This window comes from Oncorhynchus mykiss, chromosome 9, assembly GCF_013265735.2.
Source record: "Oncorhynchus mykiss isolate Arlee chromosome 9, USDA_OmykA_1.1, whole genome shotgun sequence".
NCBI classification, from domain to species: Eukaryota; Metazoa; Chordata; class Actinopteri; order Salmoniformes; family Salmonidae; genus Oncorhynchus; species Oncorhynchus mykiss.
The window spans coordinates 32,299,873-32,318,590 of record NC_048573.1 but is presented as its reverse complement, the minus strand read 5'-3'; the positions used below and the strand labels follow the sequence as shown (position 1 = coordinate 32,318,590).

General features: G+C 40.6%; 1 protein-coding gene across 2 annotated transcripts in view; it reads left to right on the top strand.

Annotated features, from left to right (window-relative positions):
- The window catches only part of LOC110531927 (sodium/potassium/calcium exchanger 2), a 173,648-nt gene that overhangs the window by 129,311 nt on the left and 25,619 nt on the right, over positions 1-18,718 (top strand). For both annotated transcript variants that reach the window (XM_021615421.2, XM_021615417.2), the window contains one exon: positions 9,128-9,213. In XM_021615421.2, the coding sequence (XP_021471096.1) occupies positions 9,128-9,213 (86 nt within the window). The remainder of the gene's footprint in view (positions 1-9,127; positions 9,214-18,718) is intronic.

Below are 18,718 nucleotides of genomic sequence, written 5' to 3'. Positions count from 1 at the left end.
TTATTTAACTCTTTGCAAACTGGAAACCATTTATCCGGAGGCTGCATTCATTGTAGCTGGGGATTTTAACAAGGCTAATCTGAAAACAAGACTCCCTAAATTTTATCAGCATATCGATTGCGCAACCAGGGGTGGAAAGACCTTGGATCATTGTTACTCTAACTTCCGCGACGCATATAATGCCCTGCCCCGCCCCCCTTTCGGAAAAGCTGACCACGACTCCATTTTGTTGATCCCTGCCTACAGACAGAAACTAAAACAAGAGGCTCCCACACTGAGGTCTGTCCAACGCTGGTCCGACCAAGCTGACTCCACACTCCAAGACTGCTTCCATCACGTGGACTGGGATATGTTTCGTATTGCGTCAGATAACAACATTGACGAATATGCTGATTCGGTGTGCGAGTTCATTAGAACGTGCGTTGAAGATGTCGTTCCCATAGCAACGATTAAAACATTCCCTAACCAGAAACCGTGGATTGATGGCAGCATTCACGTGAAACTGAAAGCGCGAACCACTGCTTTTAATCAGGGCAAGGTGTCTGGTAACATGACCGAATACAAACAGTGCAGCTATTCCCTCCGCAAGGCTATCAAACAAGCTAAGCGTCAGTACAGAGACAAAGTAGAATCTCAATTCAACGGCTCAGTGGCAGGGTCTACAGTCAATCACGGACTACAGGAAGAAATCCAGCCCAGTCACGGACCAGGATGTCTTGCTCCCAGGCAGACTAAATTACTTTTTTGCCCGCTTTGAGGACAATACAGTGCCACTGACACGGCCTGCAACGAAAACATGCGGTCTCTCCTTCACTGCAGCCGAGGTGAGTAAGACATTTAAACGTGTTAATCCTCGCAAGGCTGCAGGCCCAGACGGCATCCCCAGCCGCGCCCTCAGAGCATGCGCAGACCAGCTGGCCGGTGTGTTTACGGACATATTCAATCAATCCCTATACCAGTCTGCTGTTCCCACATGCTTCAAGAGGGCCACCATTGTTCCTGTTCCCAAGAAAGCTAAGGTAACTGAGCTAAACGACTACCGCCCCGTAGCACTCACTTCCGTCATCATGAAGTGCTTTGAGAGACTAGTCAAGGACCATATCACCTCCACCCTACCTGACACCCTAGACCCACTCCAATTTGCTTACCGCCCAAATAGGTCCACAGACGATGCAATTTTTAGTGGTCGGGGACTTTAATATTGGGAAACTTAAATCCGTTTTCCCTAATTTCTAGCATGTTAAATGTGCAACAAGAGAAAAAAATAAACTCGAGACCACCTTTACACCACACACAGAGACGGGTACAAAGCTCTCCCTCGCCCTCCATTTGGCAAACCTGACCATAACTCGATCCTCCTGGTTCCTGCTTACAAGCAAAAACTAAAGCAGGAAGTACCAGTGACTCGCTCAGTAATGAAGTGCTCAGATGACACAGATGCTAAGTTACAGGACTTTTTTGCTTGCTCAGACTGGAATATGTTCCGGGATTCTTTCGATGCCATTGAGGAGTATACCACCTCAGTCACCGGCTTCATCAACACGTGCATCGATGACGTTGTCCCCAGTGACCGTACGTACATACCCCAACCAGAAGCCATGGATTACAGGCAACATACACACTGAGCTAAAGGGTAGAGCTGCGGCTTTCAAGGAGTGGAACTCTAACCCGAACACTTATAAGAAATATGTATGCCCTCTGATGACGAACCATCAAACAGGTGAAGAGTCAATACAGAACTAAGATTGAATCATGCTACACCGGCTCCGATGCTTGTCAGATGTGGCAGAGCTTGCAAACAATTACGGACTCCAAAGGAAAGCACAGCCGTGAGCTGCCAAGTGACACAAGCCTACCAGATGAGCTAAATAACTTTTATGCTCGCTTCGAGCATCAGCTGTTTCGGACAACCTTTAAATATGTCAACATTCACAAGGCCGCAGAGCCAGACGGATTACCAGGACATGTACTCCGAGTATGCGCTGTCCAACTGGCAAGTGTCTTCACTGACATTTTCAACCTGTCCCTGACCAGGTCTGTAATACCAACATGTTTCAAGCAGACCACCATAGTCCCTGTGCCTACGAACACCAAGGCACCTGCCTAAATGACTACCGACCCATAGCACTCACGTCTGTAGCCATAAAGTGTTTTGAAAGGCTGGTCATGGCTCACATCAACACCATTATCCCAGAAACCCTAGACCCACTCCAATTTGCATACCGCACCAACAGATCCACAGATGATGCAATCTCTATTGCACTCTACACTGCCCTTTCACACCTGGACAAAAGGAACACCTACATGATAATGCTTTTCATTGATTACAGCTCAGCTTTCAACACCATAGTGCCCTCAAAGCTCATCACCAAGCCAAGAACCCTGGAACTGAACACCTCACTCTGCAACTGGATCCTTAGGTGGTGAGGGTATGTAACAACACATCTGCCATGCTGATCCTCAATACGGTGGCCCCTCAGGGGTGCGTGCTCAGTCCCCTCCTATACACCCTGTTCACCCATAACTGCATGGCCAACCACGACTCCAACACCATCATTAAGTTTGCAGACGACACAACAGTGGTAGGCCTGATCACCAACAACAATGAGACAGCCTTTAGGGAGGAGGTCAGAGACCTGGCAGTGTGGTGCCAGGATAACAACCTCTCCTTCAACGTGATCAAGACAAAGGAAATGATTGTGGACTACAGAAAGAGGAGGACCGAGCACACCCCCATTCTCATCGATGGTACTGTAGTGGAGCAGGTTGAGAGCTTCCTTGGTGTCCACATCACCAACAAACTCTCATATTCCAAACACACCAAGACAGTCGTGAAGAGGGTACGACAATGCCTATACCCCGCAGGAGACTAAAAAGATTTGGCATGAGTCCTCAGATCCTCAAAAAGTTCTACAGCTGCACCATTGAGAGCATACTGACTGGTGGCATCACCGACTGGTATTTCAACTGCTCGGCCTCTGACCGCAAGGCACTACAGATGGTTGAGCGTCCCGCCCAGTACATCATTGGGGGCAAGCTTCCTGCCATCCAGGACCTCTATACCATGCGGTGTCAGAAGACACAAAAAATTGCCAAGACTCCAGCCACCCTAGTCATAGACTGTTCTCTCTGCTTCCACACGGTAAGCGGTACCAGAGCGCCAAGTCTTGGTCCAAAGGGATTTTTAACAGCTTCTACCCCCAAGCCAAAAACTCCTGAACAGCTAATCAAATGGCTACTAGGACTATTTGCATTGTCCCCACACCACCCCTATTGTTATGCTGCTGCTGCTACTCTCTGTTTATTATCCACGCATAGTCACTTTACCTCTACCTACATGTGCATATTACTTCAATTACCTCGACTAACCGGTTCCCCCGCACATTGACTCTGTACCGGTACCCCCTGTATATAGCCTCACTACTGTTATTTTATCGTTGCTCCTTAATTATTCTATATGTTTCAATTTTATCTTATTTTTGTATTTTTTTACCTCAGTTTATTTTAGTAAGTACTTTCTTAACACTTTTTTTCTTAAAACTGCATTGTTTGTTATGGGCTTGTAAGTAAGCTTTCACTGTAAGGTCTATCTATAACTGTTGTATTCGGCGCATGTGACAAATAAAATGTGATTTAATTTTAGATTTTTTTAATGTTATTAGAATGCTATCAGAAACACAAACAAGTTCAAGAGTGATCTATTTTTCTTTTGTTTATTTCTCTTGCACACACACTTTCACAAATATTTGTATGTTTGGCAGGTGGCTAAACAAACAATCCACTAAACAAGAAAAATACAATTTTCCCTTCAATGCTCTTTGTTTCAAAACCAGTTGACAAAATCTGAAATCTGATGAAAAATGCAGTTCAATAATCTCCAATAACTACACAGACAGAGATGGTCACTATTTGGCCATGTTACAAAGTGTAGTTCCAAACTATCTGCAATCTGATTATACTCATTACGTCATTACTCCTGTCCTTATTACTGTAGCATGCCCATCTAGTGATTATTACACTGTCGAACGAGAACCAGTTGTAACTTGATACATCAAATCTCAATAGACCAACAGGCTCTGACTCAAAGAACGTGGTAGACATTTTGCCCCGTTTCTTACCTGTAACAAGTAGTAACTGCCAACTTACGGTTCTCAATGCGCTTACCGGTGTTCATAAATTCAGTCTGGCCATCTACTCTGGTTTCAGAGCACTCTCGTTTGAGTGTGCCAAAGAGTGCAGAATAACCGATAAATTTATGAAAGGGATATTGACCGCTCTGGATAACACAAAAACAGCTTAACCAGCTCTGCTAGGGCGAGTAAAATGGTCAGAGTAGGGTGTTCTCTCATTATGTGTTTGGAAGTAGCTAGCAAGCTAGCCAATGTCAGCCCGTTAGCTTGGGTGCTAGGCTAAAGCTTAAGAGAGTGTGAAAGATGCTGAATGGGTGTAGACAAATAAGGTATTTCCAGTAGCAGTACCAAAACATTCAAAAACTCACTTTTGAGAAAATGGCCTATCAACTTTCAAGGAAAAATTACTTTCCCGTTGTTCCTCAACTGTAGTGGATTATATACCATTTTGTAGCTCTGAGTCTCTACTTTTTCCAATGTAAAAAGCATAATTTCAAATTTTGCTGCATAAGACCGATATGAGCCGGTCGGTCACATTTGTGTAAGTGTCGTGCTTGTTGAATGTCCTTCCCTATAAGCGTGCTGAAAATCTGTTGTTCCTTTTTTTTACTTTGAAATAACATTGTATCTGGTCAAACACATTTTTTCCATAAGTTTACTAAGGGTTGGTAACAGATTCCATAAGTTTACTAAGGGTTGCTATTCTTGTGTAGTGGAATGACTTTTGCTTACGTTCAGGCCTGAGGGTACACACTTTCATGTAGGCTTAGATTGAAGAGATGGCAAATAGGAGTGGCAATATCACTCACTATCATCCTCAGTAATTTCCATCCAAGTTGTCAGACCCAGGTGGCTTGTCATTGTTAATTGACAACAATAATGTTTTCACCTCTTCCACACACACTTTACGGAATTCAAAATGACAAATCTTGTCTTTCATAATTTGTTCAGTTATTCATGAATGTGTAGGGTCACGATTTGTTTTTGGCTTACAATATCATGCCTACACTTGCTAATCTTGGCAATGAAGAAATCATTAAAGTAGCATTATCAGTGTTTTTTTTTATTTGATTCAATGAATGATGGAGCCGAGTTTGCCTTTTTGCCCAACATTTTATTTAAGGCACTCTAAAGCTTTTGACTATCATTTATGTTTGTTTCTAGTTACAGTTTCTTCTTTTTGTTCGCTATAGTCATATTATTTCTCAATTTACAGTACATTTGCCAATCGGTTGTATCCATATTGATGCAGAACATCTAACATTTTGTTGTAGATATTAGGGACAACTTGACTGACAAAGTTCTGAAAAATTGGGAGGATTGAATTAACCACCTTTGAGATATGCTAGCTTGAGGGTTAATGAGGGTTTGAGGGTTAATGAGGGTTAATGAGGCCTTGCTTCTAAAGCCAAGCAAGCATGGAATTTAGAACTGCCAAATCAATTTTGACTGTTGTCTTAGAGCAATTTTTTTATTTCACCTTAATTTAACCAGGTAAGCTAGTTGAGAACAAGTTCTCATTTACAACTGCGACCTGGCAGAGATAAAGCAAAGCAGTGCGACACAAACAACAACACAGAGTTACACATGAAATAAGAGTGCTCTGAAACCAGATTAGATGGCCAGACTGAATTTATGAATGCACCTGAAATGGTTACTTGGAAAGAGGAGTCTTTTGTTAAGACATGTAGCTTGCTAGCTAGCTAGGTAAACAATTAACGTAAACTCACCCCATTCCGTACAAATGTGCGCAACCGCGACGTTCAAACGAGGCTGCAAAGAAACATACAGTCAATAATACAATAGAGAAGGTGTGTGCAAAACACAGTGTGTGCAAATGAGGTAGGATAAGGGAGATAGGCAATAAATAGGACATAGTGGCGCAATTAATACAGTATGTGTTACGGCTCTCGTTGATGGCAGGAAGAGTGGACCAAAGCACAGTGTGGATAGTGTTCATGATTATTTTATTTAAAAAAACACTCAAACAAAATAACAAACGTGAAAACGAAAGCGCACAGTTCTGTCAGGCAGAAACACTAAACAGAAAACAAGATCCCTCAAAACCCAAAAAGGAAATTACAACTTATATATGATCCCCAATCAGAGACAACGATAGACATCCGCCTCTGATTGGGTAACACACATGGCCAAAAACAAAGAAATAGAAAACATATACTTTCCCACCCGAGTCAAACCCTGACCTAACCTAACCAAACACAGAAAATAATAAGGAACTCTAAGGTCAGGGCGTGACAGTATGGCAAATTAAACACTGGGGTGAAATATGTGCAGAAGATGAGTGTGCAAGTAGCGGTACTGGGGTGCAAAGGAACAAAATAAATAACAATATGGTGATGAGGTAGTTGGATGGGCTATTTACAGATTGGCTATGTACAGGTGCAGTGATCTGTGAGCTTCTCTGACAGCTGGTGCTTAAAGCTAGTGAGGGTGATTAAGAGTCTCCAGCTTCAGTGATTTTTGCAGTTTGTTCCAGTCATTGACAACAGAGAACTGGAAGGAAAGGCGGCCGAAGGAGGAATTGGCTTTGGGGGTGACCAGCGAAATATACCTGCTGGAGCACGTGCTGTGGGTGGGTGCTGCTATGGTGACCAGTGAGCTGAGATAAGGCGGGGCTTTACCTAGCAATGACTTATAGATTACCTGGAGCCAGTGGGTTTGGCAACGGGTATGAAGCGAGGGCCAGCCAATGAGAGCATACCGGTCTCAGTGGTGGGTAGTATATGGGGCTTTGGTGACAAAACGGATGGCACTGTGATAGACTGCATCCAATTTGCTGAGTAGAGTGTTGGAGGCTACATTATAAATGACATGGCCGAAGTCAAGGATCGGTAGGATAGTCAGTTTTACTAGGGTATGTTTGGCGGCATGAGTAAGGATGCTTTGTTGAAAAATAGTGTCGTGGAAATTCAGTACTGAGAGAGACTTGGACTTGGTCATCTCTTCAAACAATTATTTGTATTTAATATCTATATCTATTATATAATATATAGTATTATTGAAAATATTATTGATAATGAGACTGTCAGCCCACCAGTCTTGACTGACTGTTATGCTGAGAGTCTAACCTTTACAGATGATGCACCGTTTTATATAGCTGATACCAAGATTGCTTAGTCAGTCATTTCTTAACTTCCCATAAGCCACCTAGGTTATCTACAAAGGATGGTATTTTACTTAGTTTCCCAGATGACAGGAAGATGAGACAATGAGGCATTGTTCTTAACTCTTCCAGGCTCTCTCTATCTTGAGTCACACACTCCACATCTTGTCCATAGAATGCTAGCTTTTAGGTTTTTATCCCCAAGACAAATCAATTGTCAGCTTCAAGCTATGCCATGTCCTCAACACCCAGACTAGCTGCAGGGTGCTAGAGTGGAGACCATAAAACACAGCATTAGCAGGACAGAAATATATTACTGTTCATTAAGTAAATAAATGTTACATATCCAACAAATAAGGTGAATACCAAATTTTTCCCTCACCATAGGACGCCGATTCTAGATTTAATTTTGGATTGGAGATGCTTACTGTGAGTCGGGAAGGAGAGTTTACAGTCTAACCAGACAATTAGTTGATTTGTTCAATTGAGACGCTCCCAGGTGCAATTAATGCAGGTTTTCATTTCAAAGACACAATGGTCAAAAAGATACGCAGGGAGGCCATAGAAATAGCTTTCAATGGTACAAAATCAAAGAGGGAAATGGATATTTATTACTGAGACAAAATTATGCTAACAGCGCTACATTAAAATATTAGCATCTAAACCGAACCCAAATGCATGACCAGTTTTGATAGATGCTGGCTTTGATGCTTGGTTCTCTTGTTGTTAAATTAGAGCTAATAGTTCATGGTGCTGATTCAATGGGTTTTAGCTTCAAAAATATTGTACTGTAGACCAAAAAACATTCTGATTGGATTAATAAACAAATGTGTAGTTCCTTGTCTTATTTACTCAGATTTTTATATGCCACATATTATATCAAATCTACATATCAAATGTATAATGGATGTGATTATTTTCTATGGTTTAGTTAATAGTATAGGTATAGGATACCTTCCAAAAGGACCAGGGAAGTAATTTATTAGACGAGTATCAGATCACAGCATCTCCCTGACAATCTCCTGCTGTGTCACAAACACACTTGGATTAAACCAATTTCCATGGCAATTATGTCATAATCATCCAATTACATGGCTTTCGGCATTTTGTATTTTAATCAAGAGCATAAGTGAATCTGGCTCTAAATGAATAGGATACATATTAGCCCTCATACAAGATAGGGGGAGCTGCACTGCAGGAACACACTCACACAGACACTCTAAATCCAACATCTCATGCTTTGCATTTTTGGTGCTGCTAGCAGTACGAATGGGGACAGATTGTATCGGGCAACTGTGCACTGAAAAGCACAAAAACATCCCCAAAACAAAATATTAGCCATTGTATATCTTGACCATGAAAGACCTGGGTTGGATGTCCTAAAGCAGTATTCTTCAATCCTTGTCTTGAAAAACGATGTACACCTGCAGAAGCTCTGCTGTTTTTTTATTGTTGTTTTCTAAACTTTCTTTCCATGGGAACAATTTGTATGGGGGACAAATGGCTGTACAGTTTGTTTGTTTGTTTGTTTTCTCATGGCAGCAATACGTTTGTGTGGATAAGTGTGTACGATTTTTATTTTATAAGGGGAATCATCTTCAAAACCATGCAACATCTGCTCCGAATGTAAAGCAAACACTGCCTGTGTTTGTAAGGATACCGTAGATAGTTTGAATGATGGATGTGCAATTATAGCTAGTCATTCCTTATTAGTTAATCTCTTGATTAATCATTGCAGTTGTTTACTGATATTACTCTGCATTTAATTAACATACCACACTGATCTTACATGATCCGTGCATTGGCTTTTTGTCTACCAATATACCACAATTAAATTAATTGCTCTCTATGTTTTCTCTTTTATAATATGCAGATAAGAATCTTCCAAACAGCTCGAATGTCGAGGTGGAAGTCACACCACCAATGAATGGCACTGCTGGACAAGAAGGGGAAGCTGCGGTAAGAAACCCATTTTAAGCACACACATAAACACACAAACCAACATAAATCCAACAGCAAGCAAGTGGGCACACATACATTTGAAGTCAGAAGTTTACATACACTTAGGTTGGAGTCATTAAAACTCGTTTTTCAATCACTCCACAAATTTCTTTTAACAAACTATAGTTTTGGTTAGAAAGTTGGTTAGAACAACTACTTTGTGCAAGTCATTTTTCCAAAAATTGTTTACAGGCATATTATTTCACTGTATCACAATTCCAGTGGGTCAGAAGTTTGCATACACTAAGTTCACTGTGCCTTTAAATAGCTTGGAAAATTCCAGAAAATTATGTCATGGCTTTAGAAGCGTCTGATAGGCTAATTGATGTAATTTGAGTCAATTGAAGGTGTACCTGTTCGTATATTTCATTCCTATCTTCAAACTCAGTGGCTCTTTGCTTGACATCATGGGAAAGTAAAAAGAAATCAGCCAAGATTTTTTTTAACCTCCACAAGTCTGGTTCATCCAGCAATTTCCATACGCCTGAAGGTACCACGTTCATCTGTACAAACAATAGTACGCAAGTATAAACACCATGGGACCACGCAGCCGTCATACCGCTCAGGAAGGAGACGCGTTCTGTCTCCTAGAGATGAACGTACTTTGGTGCGGAAAGCGCAAATCAATCCCAGAACAACAGCAAAGGACCTTGTGAAGATGCTTGAGGAAACAGGTACAAAAGTATCTATATCCACAGTAAAACGAGTCCTATATCGACATAACCTGAAAAGCCGCTCAGAAAGGAAGAAGCCACTGCTCCAAAACTGGCATAAAAAAGCTAGTCTACGGTTTGCAACTGCACATGGGGACAAAGATTGTACTTTTTGGAGAAATGTCCTCTGGTCTGATGAAACAAAAATAGAACTGTTTGGCCATAATGACCATCGTTATGTTTGGAGGAAAAAGGGGGAGGCTTGCAAGCTGAAGAACAACATTCCAACCGTGAAGCACGTGGGTGGCAGCATCATGTTGTGGGGGTACTTTGCTACAGGAGGGACTGGTGCACTTCACAAAATAGATGGCATCATGAGGTAGGAAAATGATGTGGATATATTGAAGCAACATCTCAAGACACCAAGTTAAAACCTGGTCGCAAATGGGTCTTCCAAATGGACAATGACCCCAAGCATACTTCCAAAGTTGTGGCAAAATGGTTTAAGGATAACAAAGTCAAGGTATTGGAATGGCCATCACAAAGCGCTGACCTCAACCCTTTAGAAAATGTGTGGGCAGAACTGAAAAAGCGTGTGCGAGCAAGGAGGCCAACAAACCTGAGTCAGTTACATCAGCCCTGCCAAGAGGAATGGGCCAATATTCACCCAACTTATTGAGGAAAGCTTGTGGAGGCTACCCGAAACGTTTGACCCAAGTTAAACAATTTATAGGCAATGCTACCAAATACTAATTGAGTGTATGTAATTTTCTGACCCACTGGGAATGTGATGAAAGAAATAAAAGCTGAAATAAATCTCTCTCTCTACTATTATTCTGACATTTCACATTCTTAAAATAAAGTGGTGATCCTAACTGACCTAAGACAGGGATTTTTTACTAGTATTAAATGTCAGGAATTGTGAAAAACTATGTTTAAATGTATTTGACTGAGGTGTATGTGAACTTCCGACTTCAACTCTACTAAGCATCAAACTTCATAACTCCCTGCCAGCCTCTTGTGCACATAGTTACTAAGGTACTAGTCAGATGCTGTAGAACCTCAAAGATACAAACCATAGAGTTACGTAATGATGAACCTGCACATTTATTAAATGCAAAAAAACAGAATTACTGTGGTTTAGAGACAAACGTAAATGTGGCTTTAATATGCTTAGAACTCCTCAGATATTTAAAGCACTGTATGCAGATGCATGGTTAGGAAATATACGAATACACAATTTCTATTACCAGACACAAAATGTGTATTATAGATGCGAACAATAGTCGTTGAATAATTAAAGTGAGTTTTCGCCTCGTAAGTTCTCCGTCAATACTTCATATTACGGAACGAATTTTGGCACACCGATTGAGAACTTAGTTCCCTAAATGGTCAGCAGATGACACCGCAATCTGCTTGCTAGTTTTCTTGCTGGAAGGGTGGATAGAAATTTAGCATTCTCCGGTAGGAATTCTCTAAGAAGACATTTAAGAAATTCTACTAATTTATAAACAGTTACACTTGAATGATAGACAAAGATGACATATCAAAAGTGCTTTCCGTTTGAGTATTCGAGAAAGGTGTTGTTTTCTCTATCTTTTACTGCAAATCATGAAGGAAAACTAACTAATTACACAGGGGCTAACAGGCAAATATTTAATTTTTGTTGAAGGAGAAAAAGGAAAATATAGACAGAATTTGGATTACAGATCATCCATATCATTTAAAGTTATGCAGCATGGATATCTATTCAACCTATATTAGGGGCTGTGACGAATCGAAGCTACCTCGTTCTCCTGTCATTACTAGCTACTTGGCACAGTTGCCTTGCAGACAGTATTTAGCTAGTGGCAAAGGTTATTAGCTAGTTAGCTAGATAACACGTATCTTAAACCAGATAGCCGGCATGCTTTAAAATTGTATATGTTTCTGCTTACATTGTAGCTAGATAACATTAGCCAGCTAACTATTAGCTATGCAGGCTGCCGAGTAAATAATGTCCCGTCCGAGTGAACAACGACAAGTATAACGTTAGCAATAACATTACCTAGGATACGAAGGAAAAAAAAGAAAAAAACAGCCGCAGCTATGGCACAAGTTAGGTAACTAGCTAACTCCGTATATCCAAGGTTGAAACCCAACATACATTCAGTTATTATCTCAGCCATATTCAAAATTGAGGCTGATGAAATAGAAATCGCAAACCAACCTGTCTATTGTAGCTACATTAGCTAGCCAATTTAATCAAATCAATGCTTGTCTAAAGTTACATAGCTAGCTACAATAGCATAATGTGGCATTGAATCCTCCGACAGTTTGAGCAAACACACATAGGAGAATGTTAAAGGTATGACCATATTCCCTTGATCATTAGTATTAGCTTCTCCTGGCCATATCTCCAATATTATTTGGACAGTTACATCACAAAATCGTATATAGGAAGGTGTCCAGCAATATCCAAGATGGCTGTGGACTTTTGTTGCATCTAACAGTAAGGTCCTTAGCCTGATATATCCTCAGTTTTCTGCCTGGCAATTGTGTAATTCAAATAACATATTGAAATGCAAGAGGCATGTGATGACCAGTTACATGAAGTATAACAATATAAAACATGACAATCTTTCATTCAAGTCTTTATTACAACATTCTTGTAATTGAGTCATCAGCACAATCCATATTAACCTAGCTAGTGGAACTTCTTAATTACTTACATAGAGCATAATAAGAATAAGAAACAAAAAAGATTATTCACTTTATTTAAAATGATGATGTAATGTAAATTAATCAAACATTGAATGACTTTGTGAAATGTGTAAGCTGCAAGCAGTCTGTGTTGTCATCCTTCTCAGTCCCCTAGGGGAGTGGGGCAATTCACAATCACCAGAGAGGGCTATAATAGAGAGAGGTTTAAAAAGAGAGGGGTCGCCTTGGACTAGGTGGAGCTTCAGATCTCCTGCAGAACCCTCTTTTAGGTTATCGCTCAAACTCCAGCTGTAACTTTCCTGATTCAGCTTATGAACCAGGGCCTGGTTTCCCGATAGCGATGGAACTTAGGCTTACGAGTGCTTTACCAATGCATCTTTCCTACAACGGACGAAGATGTAACATGCATTTCCCAAAACATTGCAGAGAGAACTGATAGGATCTATAAAAAAAGGCACCACTGCTCTCGGAACAGCTTACCTTAATATTAGAATTATTCCACAATACTGACGATGGATCAACTCCTAGAAAGACATGATCCCTTATGACTGCAAATATTGAGGCGGCTTCTAATGCTTACCTATAATAATACACTAACTCAAGATTTAGTACATCATTGTGCATATGTTGTTAAACATTAAATATACTGAGGCAAAAATTACAGACAGTAGCCTACAATTATCAAAAACATTTAATGAACATTTTAGATTATTTCCATATTATTGAATTATATAGGCCTGTAGCCTATACTGTAGGCTATTTGTCTTTTAATGCACTCATCTCTGTTTTCATTTGAAGCATATTTTTATCCTTTGCTTGTTTGTAACAACTGTAAAGACATTGGCAACTTTGTATTTGTAATCTACTTCGTTGTGAAGTTATCGGTGGTCACAGAGAGACATATAAACATCTTGATTCTATTTTTAGTGGAGGTCTTCCGTGTATAAAGTGATGGGGTAAGGAAGAAAACGCATCTAACGATTCACTTAGCTGTTCTACGAGTGGTCTGAGACAGTCCGTAAATGACGATTGTTTTCAAATGCAACTTTAGAAACAATGGTTTTGGGAAACAGCTCAGAGATTTAACGATGCTGCTAAGAAGGTTCTAACAAAGAACTTAGATGCTTTGGGGAAACCGGGCCCAGCTAATTATTAGAATCAGGAGCACTGGATCAAGGTCGGAGCTTAAACCTACAAGACTCTAGCTCTCCAGGAACAGGGTTGGAGAGCCCTGCATCAGATACAAGTAATGCTGAATGACTGTTGATGGAATCTGGATCTGGTCATCCTCATTGTGGTAGGTAGACTGTAACCATGATGACCTGAAAAATATTAATAATTGCTTGTGGTGAGCAAATAATGCAACAGGCATTCGTTGTAGTATGGTCAATGTGTTCACAGAGTGGGATCATGTCTACATAGGGTGGCGGGATGCAAATAGTCTAGACCATGAGCTGTGTAAATTTGGGTCTGTGCATTTTCAGACAAGGTGTGTATGTACCTGGCTGGAGGTGAGGACTCGGACCTTGACAGAAATCTGTAGTCACTCTCACTGACTCACTTGCGACTTGTCTCTGACAATGTAGCTACATCAAGCGATTATTATTAATCATACATTTAATTAACTACAGATTTTCACATAGCAAGCTAGCTCGGTTTAATTTACAGTTGCAGAACTCAGCAGGGCGAGAATCCATTGATTGATGTTGGACGAGGCTTTACGTTTCACGGGTAAGTTACCTAATGAGCTAATTAGCTAGCAAGCTAAATTATTTCCCAATCATAATTTAGGTCACGCAGGATATTAACTCTAATTTAGTAATTTTCAGATCCACAGGCGGTAACACTATGAAGCCTGTTCTTAAAACAATGATTTCGACAGATAATTCAAATAGATTGTCTGGAGCGTTAGCTAAAAAAAAGATGCAGAGAGGAGGTTTGATTTATCTGGCCCGTCATGTCATTGGGCAAAAAACAGAGGGAAGGAAGAAAAAGTGTTGTTATCAAAAGCAATCACTTGTTCATGTGAAAACACTGAATTTATTTGTCACATGCGCCGAATACAACCTTACAGTGAAATGCTTACTTACAAGCCCTTAACCAACAATGCAGTTTTAAGAAAATACAAAAAAGTAGTATTCTGGGTAGCCATTTGATTAGATGTTCAGGAGTCTTATGGCTTGGGTTAGAAGTTATTTAGGAGACTTTTGGACCTGGACTTGGCGCTCCGTTACTGCTTGCCATGCGGTAGCAGAGAGAACAGTCTATGACTAGGGTGGCTGGAGTCTTTGACAATTTTTAAGGCCTTCCTCTGACACCGCCTGGTATAGAAGTCCTGGATGGCAGGAAGCTTGGCCCCGGTGATGTACTGGGCCGTACGCACTACCATCTGTAGTGCCTTGTGGTCGGAGGCTGAGCAGTTGTCATACCAGGCAGTGATACAACCTGTCAGGATGCTCTCAATGGTGCAGCTGTAAAAAACTTTTGAGGATCTGAGGACTGTCTTGGTGTGCTTGGACCATGTTAGTTTGTTGGTGATGTGGACAGGGAGGTGATTAGTCCCAGGGTCCTTAGCTTAGTGATAAGCTTTGAGGGCACTATGGTGTTGAAAGCTGAGCTGTAGTCTATGAAAAGCATTCTCACATAGGTTTTCCTTTTTGTCCAGGTGTGAAAGGACAGTGTGGAGTGCAATAGAGATTGCATCATCTGTGGATCTGTTGGTGTGGCATGCAAATTGGAGTGGGTCTAGGGTTTCTGTGATAATGGTGTAGATGTGAGCCATGACCAGCATTTCATGGCTACAGACGTGAATGCTACGGGTCGGTAGTCATTTAGGCAGGTTCTACACATGCTTAATTACGTAACTTTTGTTTTGAGGCGACTTGGCTGAACTTTCAGCGATTTAATTGAACCCCCTCAATGATTCTGATGTTGTTTTACCTGGTTGCACCGAGTGCAGAACCCCCTGACTACTTTTTTCTTGTGGGGGGCGACTTCAGATTTTCTGTGAACACGCAGAACAGTAACTTGACACTGTCAAGTCCAGTCAGCACAAAATTGGATTATAATAATGACAAGAAGGCAGGAGTTCTTGAAACAGCGATGCTGTCAGTCGAGTCTGGTCAGTTGTCTGACGCTAGCATGCATTTGCACACCTGCCCCATTGAGTATACATGTTGTTCACAACTAGCTTTCCATTTCTTAACAAAGCAATTGATTTTCTATGGATTGTGTTGTGGTCTTGGCTGTTCTTAGTTGAGGAAATGTAGCGTAGCTAACTGCAGTGTTTTTCCTGTCTGAAATCTGACTACCTTGTCTTACTGTAGCTTGGTCTATGCAAAGCAAATGAATGTGAGCAGGGTGGCAGTTTCCCAAAGTTTGGTGGTTTTATTGTTTGTTTTTTTATTGCTTTTCTGACTTTCGTGATCAATCTACTTTGCTGCTAGCTGTCCTCACATAACCACATGGTTTGCTTTCACCATAAAGCCTGACACGCCGGCTGGATTAACAACAAGTTAAGCTGTGTTTTGGTGTATTGCACTTGTGATTTCCTGAAAATTAAATATTTTTGTAATTTAATTTGAATTTGGTGCTCTGCAATTCACCGGATGTAGACCGCTAAAGGGATCTGAGCGGCAAGAGGTTAACCTAAATAACGTTAACTATCTATGTTTTGTGTAAAAAAGTATGATATATTGTGATATTATACACATTAGTTAACGTTAGTCTTACATTAGCTAACGTTACCTAGCTAGCTAAAGTTAACTGGCTATCATAGCAGTCATTGATGTTCACTAGCTTACTTGTGCATACTTCTTTTTGCTCCGATTACACGCAAGTCTAGATCAGCAGTTTCCACATGATGACTTCAGCATTATATGAAAAACCTTACTTGGCAAAATATACCGAGCTAGCTTTCCATGCTTGTTGGTTAGATACCTACCCAATGTTAGCACTCACCTGACTAGTATAACATTACGTTAGCTAACTAACTTGGTAACTATAGTAGCTTATCAAAACAAAATCACATTCATTGGCAAGCTACCTTTATTTGCCTGGTTGTTAGCTAGATAGCTTTCAGCTGACTGGTGTTAGCTAGCTACAAAGGGTTAACTGCTGGACTTTGTACAAGTAAGCTAACTTTAACTATGTAATGTTAGCTAGCTACATAGCTAATCAATATATCTATCAGAAATGTATCAGAAATATCGTGTAGACATTGTTAATGTTGTAAATTACTATTGTAGCTGGAAACGGATGGAATATCTACATAGACGTACAGAGGCCCATTATCAGCAACGATCACTCCTGTGTTCCAATGGCATGTTGTGTTAGCTAATCCAAGTTCATAATTTTAACTTCTTGACGCACCCCATCCCGTTAGCGGGATCATTTTCATCAACACCCGCTGAATTGCAGCGCGCCAAATTCAAATAAAATTACTAAACATAATACATTTTAATGAAATCACAAGTGCAATATAGCAAAACACAGCTTAGCTTGTTGTTAATCCACGTATCGTATCAGATTTTGAAAATATGCTTTACAGCGAAAGCAATCCAAGCGTTTGTGTGAGTTTATCGATCACTAGACAAAACATTATGAACACCTAGCATCAAAGTAGCTTGGTCACGAAAATCAGAAAAGCAATCAAATTAATCGCTTACCTTTGATGATCTTCAGATGTTTTCACTCACGAGACTCCCAGTTACACAATAAATGTTCCTTTTGTTCCATAAAGATTATTTTTATATCCAAAATTCCTCCATTTGTTTGGCGCTTTATGTTCAGAAATCCACTGGCTCGAGCGGTCATGACATCGCAGACGAAAATTCCAAATAGTATCCGTAATGTCCACAGAAACATGTCAAACGTTTTTTATAATCAATCCTCAGGTTGTTTTTAAAATATAGAATTGATAATATATCAACCGGGACAATCACTTTTTCAATAGGAGAGGGAGAGACAATGGCTGCCCCACTCTGTTGCGCAAGCAAAACTCATGCGAACACCCAGCTATCCACTGACGCAATGTTATCTTTCTCACTAATTTTTCAAAATAAAAGCCTGAAACTATGTCTAAAGACTGGTGATACCTTGAGGAAGCGATAGGAAAAGGAATCTGGTTGATATCCCTTTAAATGGAGCGAATACAGGCTATGGAACATGGAGCTTTCAAAATAGAAGCCACTTCCTGGTTTGATTTTCCTCAGGTTTTCGCCTGCAACATCAGCTCTGTTATACTCACAGACAATATTTTGACAGTTTTGGAAACTTTTAGAGTGTTTTATATCCTAATCTGACAATTATATGCATATTATAGTTTCTGGGCCTGAGAAATAGGCCATTTCAAATGGGTACGTTTTTCATCCAAAAAATCAAAATACTTCCCCCTACACTCAACAAGTTAAAAGGCTAATTGATCATTAGAAAACCCTTCTGCAATTATGTTAGCACAGCTGAAAACTGTTCTTCTGATTAAAGAAACAATAAAACTGGCCTTCTTTAGACTAGTTGTGTATCTGGAGCATCAGCATTTATGGGTTCGATTACAGGCTCAAAATGGCCAGAAACAAAGTTTCTTCTGAAACTCGTCAGTCTATTCTTGTTCTGAGAAATTAAGGCTATTCCATGCGAGAAATTGTCAAGAAACTTAAGATCTCGTACAACGCTGTGTCCTACTCCCTTCACAAAACAGCGCAAACTGGCACTAACCAGAATAGAAAGAGGAGTCGGAGGCCCCGGTGCACAACTGAGCAAGAGGACAAGTACATTAGAAGTGTCTAGTTTGAGAAACAGATGCCTCACAAGTCCTCAACTGGCATCTTCATTGAATAGTACCCGCAAAACACCAGTCTCAACGTCAACAGTTGAAGAGGTGACTCCGGGATACTGGCCTTCTAGGCAGAGTTCCTCTGTCCAGTGACTGTTCTTTTGCCCATCTTAATCTTTTATTTTTATTGGCCAGCCCGAGATGAGACTTTTTCTTTGCAAGCACAGCACTTATACATTATGACCTCAGCTTGAATACCACCACCATGTAAGCAGCTGTGTTGTTGCCGAGCAAAAGACTCGGTGTTAGAACTCTGCACTTCGGGAAAAAAATA